General features: G+C 66.2%; 1 protein-coding gene across 1 annotated transcript; it reads right to left on the bottom strand.

Annotated features, from left to right (window-relative positions):
- LOC142050861 (proto-oncogene vav-like) lies at positions 1-12,559 on the bottom strand (the record flags this gene model as incomplete). Its single annotated transcript, XM_075080083.1, is given in 25 exon segments — positions 1-197; positions 286-434; positions 1,340-1,454; positions 1,586-1,673; positions 1,760-1,876; positions 3,292-3,323; positions 3,488-3,553; positions 5,483-5,619; positions 5,747-5,792; positions 5,906-5,928; positions 6,242-6,266; positions 6,268-6,340; positions 7,118-7,219; positions 7,330-7,408; positions 7,411-7,438; positions 8,653-8,785; positions 9,373-9,437; positions 9,439-9,459; positions 10,195-10,281; positions 10,950-11,018; positions 11,879-11,899; positions 11,901-11,918; positions 11,920-11,976; positions 12,408-12,478; positions 12,481-12,559. Coding segments are annotated over 25 exon segments (1,755 nt in total), but the record flags the coding sequence as incomplete, so codon positions are not given.
- Between the last annotated feature and the right edge of the window lie 217 nt (positions 12,560-12,776).

Raw genomic sequence — 12,776 nt, 5'->3', positions numbered from 1 at the left:
CGTTTATTGCCCCTGCTGGGCAGGAAGAGGCATAAATTAATGGGGTGGAGGGGGGGGGATGGTGGGGAGGGACGTGGTGGCTGTTGGGGGGACACCGGTGGTGGGACTGGAGGTGGTGGATGGGATGGGGCGCGGGCCCATGGTCAGCAATACTCCGAGTAATCTTCCTCCACGTAGTTTGCGGGGAACCACCCAACCTGGGAGAAGGACACATTGGGAGAAGGTGTGAGGAGCTTTGGGGAGGGGTGGGGGGCCGGGGACCCTGTGGTGGGGAAGGGCTCGTACCCGCCCGTAGATCTCTCCTTTCCACCAGCCCGGGTGGCCCTTCTTGCTGAGGACACGGACGATGTCGCCTTCCCGCAGCGTCAGCTCCGTCCGGTCCCGGGCGCAGAAGTCGTAGCGGGCTTTGGCCGAACCAAAGCTGCGCACGGCTCCTGGGGAGGGGACGGATGGACGGACGGACAAGTCCCCCAGGTCATCCCCCATGGCCATCCAGGTCCCCTCCACGGGGTCCTCATGGCCTTTTATGCCCCCTCGTCTGCCCTATGGCCCTTCCCTCAACTCATCCCTTGGCCATCGCCAACGACTTGACCCCACGACTCGAGTCCCCGCCTCATCCCCGTCCCTTCAGCTTATTCCCTTCGCCGTTTGTCCCCCTCGACCCCCCCCAAGGCTGTTCCTCAGCCTCAGCTGGTCCCTTGACTCATCCATTGGCCTTGTCCCACCCCTGTGACTCAACTGCCCCCCCCCCAGCCGGTCCTCTCAACCACGGCCCAAGGAGGACGACCCCGCCGTGTCCATCCCACCCGCTGCCTCCATCCCACCCATGGCCTCCATCCCACCCGCTGCCTCCATCCCACCCATGGCCTCCACCCCACCCACCGCCTCCATCCCACCACCACCTCCATCCCACCCACCCCCACCTCCATCCCACCCACTGCCTCCACCCCACGGCCTCCATCCCACCCACTGTCGCCTCCATCCCACCCGCCGCCTCCATCCTACCCGCCGCCTCCATCCCACCCACCCCCACCTCCATCCCACCCACTGCCTCCACCCCACGGCCTCCATCCCACCCACTGTCGCCTCCATCCCACCCGCCGCCTCCATCCTACCCGCCGCCTCCATCCCACCCACCCACCGCCTCCACCCCACCCACCCACCGCCTCCACCCCACCGCCTCCATCCCACCCACTGTCGCCTCCATCCCACCCGCTGCCTCCATCCCACCCATGGCCTCCATCCCACCCATGGCCTCCATCCCACCCACCCACCGCCTCCACCCCACCGCCTCCACCCCCCCACCTCCACCCCCGGCCCCCCCCCGCCCCACCCCTACCAGGTGGCCGGGGCCCAGCCCGGCTCTCGGGCTCCTTGAAAGGTACCACAAGCGCCGTGTCGAGGGCTTTGAAGCAATCCCTGAGCGAGCTGCGCTGGTAAAACTCCACCAGCTCCTGCGGGCGGCGCGGTCGAGCCCCGGGTCACCACCAGCCCTCAGCCCCCGTGGCGGGGGGACGACCCCGAGATCTGGGTTGGGGGCCGGGGGTCTTTGGGAGGGGGCAGAGAAGGGGGCTCCAGTGCTCACCACCAGCCCCTTGAACGCCTTCTTCTCGGTGATGCGATAGAGCCCCTCCGCCGTCATCACCTTGATGTGCTTCACCTCCCCGCGGTACCTGGGGGGGGGGGGGAGGGATGCGGTGGGCTGAGCCGAGGCCCCCCCACTTTGTCCCCCCACCCCAAAGGTGTCCTTGGTCCCTACTTGATGCTGATGGCGAATTCGCCGGCGTCCTTCACCCGCTGCCGCACCAGGAAGGCGCCGTCGGAGCGGGGCATCAGGAGCTGCTCGGCCTCCCCCCGCTCCATGGGACCGGCGTACCTGGGCATTACGGGGTGGGGGTCCTGAGCCCCCAAACTGACACCCCCCTCACCCTCCCTGGGGGCGGTGCGAAGGGATTTGGGGGAGGGAGGGGGGCTGGGGGCTAGGGGGCAACATGGATGAAGGATTTGGGGGGGGGCACCAGGAGGGTTAGGGACCCCTGGGGGAGAATTTGGGGTGGGGGGCTGGGGGCTATGGGGCAACCTGGATGAAGGATTTGGGGGGGGGGCACCAGGAGGGTTAGGGACCCCTGGGGAGAATTTGGGGTGGGGGGCTGGGGGCTATGGGGCAACCTGGATGAAGGATTTGGGGGGGGGGCACCAGGAGGGTTAGGGACCCCTGGGGGAGAATTTGGGGTGGGGGGCTTGGAGCTGTGGGGCAACCCAGATGAAGGATTTGCGGGGGGGGCACCAGGAGGGTTAGGAACCCCTGGGGAGAATTTGGGGTGGGGGGCTGGGGGCTATGGGGCAACCTGGATGAAGGATTTGGGGGGTGGGGGGGCACCAGGAGGGTTAGGAACCCCTGGGGAGAATTTGGGGTGGGGGGCTGGGGGCTATGGGGCAACATGGATGAAGGATTTGGGGGGGGGGCACCAGGAGGGTTAGGAACCCCTGGGGAGAATTTGGGGTGGGGGGCTGGGGGCTATGGGGCAACCTGGATGAAGGATTTGGGGGGGGGCACCAGGAGGGTTATGGACCCCTGGGGGAGAATTTGGGGTGGGGGGCTTGGAGCTGTGGGGCAACCCAGATGAAGGATTTGCGGGGGGGGGCACCAGGAGGGTTAGGGACCCCTGGGGGAGAATTTGGGGGGGGGGGGAGAATTATGGGGTGATTACAAGAAGGACGAGGGGTTCAGAAGGGGCCCTGATGCCAAGGGGGTGACCCTGAGGATTTGGGGGGGGGTCCAGGAAGGATGGAGAGCTCAGGAGAGGATTGGGGGTGATCCCAGGAGGGAGGGGGGTCCCTGAGAAAGGATTGGTGGGGCCCTCGGGAAGGATCTGAGGAGCCCCTGGAAGGGTGAAGGACGTGGGGAGGATTTGGGGGGGACATGGAGGCTACGGGGTGACTCTGGAGGAGGATTTGGGGTGAACCAGGAGGGATGGGGGACAACAGGAGGGATCTGGGGGGGCCCTTGGAACCATGGGGTAACTACAGGAAGGATAAAGGACCCGAGAAAGGGATGGGGGGGGGGGGTCCTGGAGGATATAGGGTGACCCCAGGAAGGGTGAGGTGACCCTGGGGGTAGATTTGGGGTGAATCCAGGAAGGAGAGGGGCGCCAGAGGATGATTCATAGGGTGCTGAGGGATTCAGGGTGACCCTGGGGGAGGATTGGGGGGGGTCCCCAGGAGCTGTGGGAGCCCAGAGGAAGATTTGGGGTGCCCCAGGGGCAATGGGGAGGGGGCCTCAACACCAACCAGGGGTAGACAGAGAGATCCGGCAGTGGCACCTGGGGGACAGAAGCAGAGTTGGGGATCAAGGGGGGGACAGACAGACCCCTCCCCGTATCCCACAGACACCCCCCCAACAAATCCCAGGACACCCCAAACATCTTGGGGACATCAGGGCGGGGTGGGGGGGCGCCCAGGGATGTTTTGGGGTCCCCACACTCACGCAGATGAAGGGTCTGACGACGGCGCAAGGGAACCAGCCCAGGTCACCGTTGGCCACGTTCCTGCCCTGGGGATGAAAGACCATGGGGCCATGGGGGTCCCCCCACACCCCAGGGGGGCTGGAAGAACCACGGGGGTCCAGCCTGGCCAGGGCGGGTCCAGCCCCATCATGGGGGTCCAGCAGCCACCATTGGGGGGGCCCCATAGCAGAGACCCAACCTAGTATGGCCATGATGGCCTGGCCCCATCGCGGAGGCCCATCCCAGTATGGCCATGGTGGTCCCGGCCCCATTGCCGAGGCCCATCCCAGTATGGCCATGGTGGTCCCGGCCCCATCGCGGAGGCCCATCCCAGTATGGCCATGGTGGTCCCGGCCCCATTGCCGAGGCCCATCCCAGTATGGCCATGGTGGTCCCGGCCCCATTGCGGAGGCCCATCCCAGTATGGCCATGGTGGTCCCGGCCCCATCGCGGAGGCCCATCCCAGTATGGCCATGGTGGTCCCGGCCCCATTGCCGAGGCCCATCCCAGTATGGCCATGGTGGTCCCGGCCCCATCGCGGAGGCCCATCCCAGTATGGCCATGGTGGCCTGGCCCCATCGCGGAGGCCCATCCCAGTATGGCCATGGTGGTCCCGGCCCCATCGCGGAGGCCCATCCCAGTATGGCCATGATGGCCTGGCCCCATCGCGGAGGCCCATCCCAGTATGGCCATGGTGGTCCCGGCCCCATTGCCGAGGCCCATCCCAGTATGGCCATGGTGGTCCCGGCCCCATCGCGGAGGCCCATCCCAGTATGGCCATGGTGGTCCCGGCCCCATTGCCGAGGCCCATCCCAGTATGGCCATGGTGGTCCCGGCCCCATTGCGGAGGCCCATCCCAGTATGGCCATGGTGGTCCCGGCCCCATCGCGGAGGCCCATCCCAGTATGGCCATGGTGGTCCCGGCCCCATTGCCGAGGCCCATCCCAGTATGGCCATGGTGGTCCCGGCCCCATCGCGGAGGCCCATCCCAGTATGGCCATGGTGGCCTGGCCCCATCGCGGAGGCCCATCCCAGTATGGCCATGGTGGTCCCGGCCCCATCGCGGAGGCCCATCCCAGTATGGCCATGGTGGCCTGGCCCCATCGCGGAGGCCCATCCCAGTATGGCCATGGTGGTCCCGGCCCCATCGCGGAGGCCCATCCCAGTATGGCCATGGTGGCCTGGCCCCATCGCGGAGGCCCATCCCAGTATGGCCATGGTGGCCTGGCCCCATCGCGGAGGCCCATCCCAGTATGGCCATGGTGGCCTGGCCCCATCGCGGAGGCCCATCCCAGTATGGCCATGATGGCCTGGCCCCATCGCGGAGGCCCATCCCAGTATGGCCATGGTGGTCCCGGCCCCATTGCCGAGGCCCATCCCAGTATGGCCATGGTGGTCCCGGCCCCATCGCGGAGGCCCATCCCAGTACGGCCATGGTGGTCCCGGCCCCATCGCGGAGGCCCATCCCAGTACGGCCATGGTGGTCCCGGCCCCATCGCGGAGGCCCATCCCAGTATGGCCATGGTGGCCTGGCCCCATCGCGGAGGCCCATCCCAGTATGGCCATGGTGGTCCCGGCCCCATCGCGGAGGCCCATCCCAGTACGGCCATGGTGGTCCCGGCCCCATCGCGGAGGCCCATCCCAGTATGGCCATGGTGGCCTGGCCCCATCGCGGAGGCCCATCCCAGTATGGCCATGGTGGTCCCGGCCCCATTGCGGAGGCCCATCCCAGTATGGCCATGGTGGCCTGGCCCCATCGCGGAGGCCCATCCCAGTACGGCCATGGTGGTCCCGGCCCCATCGCGGAGGCCCATCCCAGTATGGCCATGGTGGCCTGGCCCCATCGCGGAGGCCCATCCCAGTATGGCCATGGTGGTCCCGGCCCCATTGCGGAGGCCCATCCCAGTATGGCCATGGTGGTCCCGGCCCCATTGCGGAGGCCCATCTCAGTACGGCCATGGTGGTCCCGGCCCCACCTGCCACCAGAGCTGCTCGGCCTCGGCCACGGTGACCTCCACGACGTCCCCAGGGCTGAGGCGCAGGGCGGGACCCAGGGCCCCCGGCGGTGGCGGGACGCCGCTGTAGGGCTGGCTCGCCTCCATCTTGGGCAACCCTGGAAGGGGGGACACGTGATGGGGGGCGGGGGGGGGGCGAGCCCCGGCATCTGGGGCACGGACACCCCCTCTGCCCCCCTCTAAAACCGACGACCCAGGCATGGGGGCCCCGCATGTCGTCCTCACCCAGGTCTCCCCTCTTCTTCTCAGGGGCCGGCCGCTGCGACTTGTTCTGGGGAGCAACGAGACCCCCGGTTAACCCCAGGGAGGGTCAGGAAGCCCCCGAGACCTCCCCACGCTCCCAAATTTGGGTTTTTTTAGTCCATTTTGACCCATTGCTGTTACCTTCCTTGTGCCAGAGCCTGAATCTGTGGGGTGGAAGAGGAAATACTCGTTAGTTGGGGGTATTTAACCCCTTCCCTGATTAATGCTTGGTGCTAATTAGGCTCCTGTGGGGGCGGGTTGCCCTCGTTAGGGTATCCCATAATGCCCAGCTCCACCTGGGCCCAGCCAATCCCTGAAAACCTTGCTGCAGTGCCCTGCTCCGTGTCAGCCATTTTGTATCCCCCAACGACCCGCTTCCCCCGCCCCACAGCGCCCCGCTCCCCCATACCGCCACGATCCACTCGCCCTCCCACGACGCCCCCCGTCCCCCCCCTGCCCCCCCATAATGCCTCTCACCGGCGCCGCCCCTGCTGCAGGTCCCCCAGCCGCCCCAGACACTCCTTGTGCGCGGGGGCCCTGCACCGGCTGCAGCGGTACCCTTGGTAGAAGGTGCCCCTGTGGGGACACCCAGACATGGGGGGGGGGACACACAGGGTCACGGTCAGCGTGAGGGGGCACCCATTGGCCCACCAGCACCCACACACCTTGGCCCACCCAGGACTGACCCAGTCCTAGACCCACCTGGCCGAGGGACAAGCCAGTTCCTGACCCACCAGGTTCTTGGCCCATGTTGGCTTTGGCTCCACCAGCATCAACCCACTGTGGTTTTAATCCACCCAGGGATTGACCCAGCTTGGCCGTGGCCCACCCAGGACTCAACCTACCCAGGCCTTGACCCACACTGGTCTTGACCCACCTTGTTGTTCTCCACCCAACCCTTGGACCCACCTTGTCATCCTCCACCAACCCCTGACCCACCTTGGCCTCCACCCAACCCTTGACCCACCTTGTCATCCTCCACTCAACCCTTGACCCACTTTGTCGTCCTACACCCAACCCTTGACCCACCTTGGCCTTGGGGCCGCTCAGGGCTTGACCCATCAGCTCCCTGATGCACCAGGCCTCAACCCACTCAAGACTTGACCCACCTTGGCCTTGGCTTACCCAAGACTCAACCTACCCAATCCTATCCCAACTCAGACCTTGACCCACCCAAAGCTTGACCCACCTTGGCCTCGACTCACCCAAGGGCTTGACCCATGAAGACCTCACCCCACCTCCAATCAATACCTGGGGCCTCCCCTTTTCCCAGAGGACCCAACCCCATCTCCCAGGTCACGTGGTAGCCGTTGTCTCCCCAGGAGAGTGGGAGACATAATTTTGGGGTCCCACCTCAGCAACATTTGGCAGGCCTTGCAGGACGTGGTGTCCTCAAAGGAGAACATCTGGAAGTCATGCCCGTCGGCCAGGGCGTGCTCGGGGAAGATGTTGGAGCTGGCAAGAGATGGGGGGACCTGGGTCTGGTGGGGGTAAATTGGCCCTCCTGGGCCCCCCAACCCTCGGTGGGGCAAGTCCCCCCCACCCCTGGGTGCAGGGGCACCTACAGGGCCATCTCGAACTGCTCCAGCCACTTCTTCTTCAGCTCACGGGTCTTGAAGAAGAGCTCGTAGCCCTGTAGCCCGGCGTGTCGATGAGCAGGAAGGTGTGGGTCCACTGCGGGCATGGGTGGGGCTCAATGGCACCCCAACGCCTGGGTTCATGGTCACCCGGACGCCTGGGGCCACCCGGCACCGCAGTCTCTGGGCAACCAGGCTACAGCGAGTCTTCTAAGGACCCGGGCACTTGTGTCCATCAGGGGATGATGGGATCCACCAGACCCGGACACTTGTGTCCACCAGGGACCGGGATGATGGGATCCACCAGACCCGGACACTTGTGTCCACCAGGGACCGGGATGATGGGATCCACCAGACCCGGACACTTGTGTCCACCAGGGACTGGGATGATGGGATCCACCAGACCTGGACCCTTGTGTCCACCAGGGACCGGGATGATGGGATCCACCAGACCTGGACCCTTGTGTCCACCAGGGACTGGGATGATGGGATCCACCAGACCTGGACACTTGTGTCCACCAGGGACCGGGATGATGGGATCCACCAGACCCGGACACTTGTGTCCACCAGGGACCGGGATGATGGGATCCACCAGACCTGGACCCTTGTGTCCACCAGGGACCGGGATGATGGGATCCACCAGACCCGGACACTTGTGTCCACCAGGGACCGGGATGATGGGATCCACCAGACCTGGACACTTGTGTCCACCAGGGACCGGGATGATGGGATCCACCAGACCTGGACACTTGTGTCCACCAGGGACCGGGATGATGGGATCCACCAGACCCGGACCCTTGTGTCCACCAGGGACTGGGATGATGGGATCCACCAGACCCGGACACGACACTTGTGTCCACCAGGGACTGGGATGATGGGATCCCACCAGACCCGGACACTTGTGTCCACCAGGGGACCGGATGATGGGATCCACCAGACCCGGACACTTGTGTCCACCAGGGACCGGGATGATGGGATCCACCAGACCCGGACACTTGTGTCCACCAGGACTGGATGATGGGATCCACCAGACCCGGACACTTGTGTCCACCAGGGACCGGGATGATGGGATCCACCAGACCCGGACACTTGTGTCCACCAGGGACCGGGATGATGGGATCCACCAGACCCGGACACTTGTGTCCACCAGGGACTGGGATGATGGGATCCACCAGACCTGGATGCCGGGGTTCACTGGGAAGAGGACACCTGGGGCCACTGGGAACCAGACACATGGGTCCACCAGGCTTCAATAGGTCCACCAAGGACCTGGACACTTGGGCCCACCAGGACACGTGGGTCCCAGGGTACCTTCTTGCCATCACGGGGGCCAAGGCCACTGTCCCGCAGCTGGTGGCTCTGCAGGTCCACAACGTCTTTGGCCTCGTAGGAGTCCCCACGGCGCTTGCAGATGATCAGGGCCTTGTCTAGGAGGAAGCCGTACCTGGGGACAGGGATGGGGGTGGCGCTGGGTTCCCAAGGCCACCACGCGCCTCAGGGTGTCCCCACCGCTGCCCTGGAGTGACCCCTGTTCTGTGACAAGGGTGTCCCAAAGTGTTCCTGTGTTCCCACCATTATGTCCCTGTGGGTGTCCTGATGGGGGGTCCCTGCTTTCCCACGTCCCCATGGTGTCCCCGTGGTGTCTCCGTGTCCCCAAGGTGTCTGTCCCCACCCCCCTGTTTTCCTCATGTCCAAGTGATGTTCCCATGATGTTCCTGTGGTGTCCCCATGGGTGTCCCCACATTCTTGGTGTGTTCCCATGTCCCCATGGTGTCCTTGTGGTGTCCCCATGGGTGTCTCCATGTTCCTGTGGTGTTCCCGTGTCTCCATGGGTCTCCCCGTGGTGCCCCCATGGGTGTCCCCAGGTTCTTGTGGTGTCCCCATGGTGTCCTTGTGGTGTCCCATGGGTGTCTCTATGTTCCTGTGGTGTCCCCATGTCCCTGTGAGTGTCCCCACGGTTTCCCACGGGTGTCCCCATGTTCCTGTGGTGTCCCCGTGGGTGTCCCCGTGGTGCACCTCGCCCCATCCCACCTGTCCACCTTGGAGCGCCGCTCGGTGCTGGAGACCTTCAGCTCTCCATCGATTTTGGGGCGCCCCGAACTGCGCCAGGGACTGCGGCTGTGCCGGAGATCAGCAGGGATGTGGGGGGGGGGGGGCGGGGGGGCAGGGACAGAGGGGGGGATTGGGGGGACATGGGGGGACTTGCGCCATATGGGGGGACATGGGGGTTTGGGGGGGATATGGGCGTTTGGGGGGACATGGGGAACATGGGGGTTTGGGGGGGATATGGGGGCTGGGGGAGGACATGGGGACATGGGGGGACAGGGGGGTTTGGGGGGACATGGGGGTTTGGGGGACATGGGGGTTCGGGGGGGACACGGGGGTCTGGGGGGACATGCCGTGTTCGGGGACATGGGGGATATGGGGGTTGGGGGGGACAGGGGGGTTTGGGGGACATGGGGAACATGGGGGTTTGGGGGAACATGGGGGTTTGGGGGGACATGGGGGACATGGGGGATATGGGGGTTGGGGGAGACATCGGGGACATGGGGGGACAGGGGGTTTGGGGGGACATGGGGGTTTAGGGGAGGACATGGGGGACATGGGGAACATGGGGGTTTGGGCGGGACATGGGGGTTTTGGGGGACATGGGGGAATATGGGGGGACATGGGGGGGGTCCCAGGGATGCTGGAGGGGTTTGGGGGGGCTGGCGGGATCCCCGCCACGTTGTGGAGATGGACACTCAGGAAGATTAGGGAGGGTCTGGGGGAGCTGGGGCAGTTTGGGGGCTGGCACAGGGTGGTTCGAGGGTCCCAGGGGAGGGTTGGGGGGGGGGATCAGGGGGTCCCCACCATGTTGTGGAGGCAGAGCTGGACACTCGTGAGCTGCTTCAGGGTCTCGTTGTCCCGTTTGACCTCGTTCACGCACTGCGCCAGGTCCTGGGGGGGCACCAGTTAGGCACCCCCGAACCCCCAGCCCACCTGGGGACCCCCCAATACCCTCCAGCCTCCCTTGGTGCTCAAATATCCCCTGAACCCAAAGACCCCCTCAGGAAACTCCAAATACCACCCAAGGGCACCCACATTTCCCCCAGCACCCCCAGACCTCGCCGAATACCCCGAGACCCTGTCAGGACCACCCACAACCCAAAGAAGCCCCTCAGGACCCTTCTGAGACCCCCGCGGGTCCCCCAAACAGCCAGGGCCCCTCAAAGGACCCCCAGGACCACCCAGCACCCAAGACAAGCCCCTCAGGACCCTCCAAGACCCCCCAGGTCCCCCCAAACAGCCCAGATGCCTCCAAGACCCCATAAGCCCCTCAGAACCCTCCAAGACCCCCCCAGAATCTCCCCAGGACCCCTCAGAACCCCCCCAAGACCAGCCAGGACCCTTCCAAGAGCCCCAGGACCTCCTCAGAACCCCCCAAGTCCCCCCAGGATCCTCCAGAGACCCCTCAGGACCCCTCCAAGACCCCCAAACACCCTCCAGGATCCCCAAGACCCCTCCAAACATTCCCCAGGCCCCCCCGACCACTCCGAGACCCCCTACGATCCTCCCCAAGCCTCCTGGACCCCTTCCAGGAGCCACCAAGACCCCCCAGGACCCACCCTCATGGCATCCAGGGCCACCCGCAGCCGATCCCTCTCGGCCGGCTCCGGGGTCAGCTTCACCAGCTCCTGGGGGTCAGGGGTCAGGGGTGTCCCATCCCCCCCCACCCGGCAGGGACCCAGGCACCCGGCGCCCCCAAGGGGACCCCAGCAACACCCCGTTGATGGGATCCAGGGCCCCCCTCCCCATAGGACCCAGGTGACCCCCTCCTCCCCAGTGACCTCCCCCCCCCAGGGGGACCCCCCCCATCCCCAGGGGACCCAGGCGTGCCCCAGGGGACCCAGGTGACCCCCTCCCTCCCCAGGTGACCCCCCCCCCCCAGGGGACCCCTCCTCTCCAGGTGTCTCCTCCCTCCCCAGGGGACCCCCTCCCTCCCCAGGGGACCCCCCAGGTGACCCCCCCCCCCAGGGGACCCAGGCTTACCCCAGGGGACGCAGGCGACCCCCCACCCTCCCAGGGTGACCCCCCCCCCCCAGGTGACCCCCCCCAGGGGACACAGGTGACCCCCCCTCCCCAGGTGAACCCCTCCCTCCCCAGGTGAAACCCCCCCAGGTGAACCCCTCCCTCGCTAGGGGGGACCCCCTCCCTCCCCAGGTGACTTCCCCCTCCCCAGGTGAACCCCCCTCCCCAGGTGACCCCTCCCTCCCCAGGTGACACATGCCCCCCCCACCCAGGGGACCCTCTCCCTCCCCAGGTGACGCCTCCCAGGTGACACCCCCCCCCTGGGGACCCAGGCAACCCCCACCCCCCCCAGGGGACCCCCCCCAGGGGACCCAGGCGGACACCCACCCGCCCAGGGGACCCCCCCCAGGGGACCCAGGCGTACCCCAGGGGACCCAGGCGACCCCCACCCTCCCAGGGGACCCCCCCCAGGGGACCCCCCCCAGGGGACGCCCCCAGGGGACCCAGCGTGCCCCGGTGAGCGGACCTGGAGCAAGAGGTGGTACTTGGAGCACCCGCTGCATCGGCAACCATCAGGAGGTCCCTCAGGGAGAAGCGCCCGTTGTTGGCTCGTTGGGAGCACTCCTGGGGGGTCACGGGGGGTCACGGGGGTCACGGGGGGCACAGGGGTCACGGGGGGTCATGGGGGTCATGGGGTCAGAAGGGGTCATTGGGCTCATGGGGACGGGAAGGTCTGGGGGACATGGGGGGTCACGGGGGGACTGGGGGATTCAAAGGGGTCACGGGGGGACGGACGGACAGAGGGTTATAAGGGATGGGGGGGGACCGGGGGGGTCCCGGGGTGGACTGGGAGGGTCTGGGGGAGGATTCCAGGAGGACTAGGGAGTCCCAGGGGTCCTGGGAGGGTCAGGGTGTCCCATGGAGGGGGACCCAGGCCAGCCAAGCCCACCTGCACCTTCATGCAGAGGGGGGAGGGGGGGGTTGGGGAGATGGGAGGGCTCGGGGGGGGGGGGGGGGGATGGGGTTGGGGAGGGGTCCCAGGTATCCGGGCCCACCTGCAGCTTCATGCGGAGGTCGGTGCTGGTCGCGAGCTGGTCGAGACGCCGGGCGGCCACTTCCACCTGCTGCAGTAGCGGCCGTAGAGCAGGAACCTGCGGGGATGGAAACCACCAAATCCACCTGAACCCACCCAAAATGCAGCCGGAACCTACCCTAAACCGAGCCAAAATCGGAGCCGGCACCAGACCCAGACTCAGACCGGGATAGACCCACAATGACCTGAAATTGCACCCAAAATAGGCAGAAATGGCCCCAAATGGACCTGAAGTTGGACCAAAAATGGACAGGATTGGAGCTGAGATCAGACCCAAAATGGATAGAATTGCCCCCAAAGTTGACCTGAAGTTAGACCAAAATGAATGGAA

The sequence above is a fragment of the Phalacrocorax aristotelis genome, unplaced genomic scaffold (assembly GCF_949628215.1).
Source record: "Phalacrocorax aristotelis unplaced genomic scaffold, bGulAri2.1 scaffold_283, whole genome shotgun sequence".
Lineage (NCBI taxonomy): Eukaryota > Metazoa > Chordata > Aves > Suliformes > Phalacrocoracidae > Phalacrocorax > Phalacrocorax aristotelis.
The sequence above is the reverse complement of the archived record's forward strand: the minus strand, read 5'-3'. Positions and strand labels throughout refer to the sequence as shown.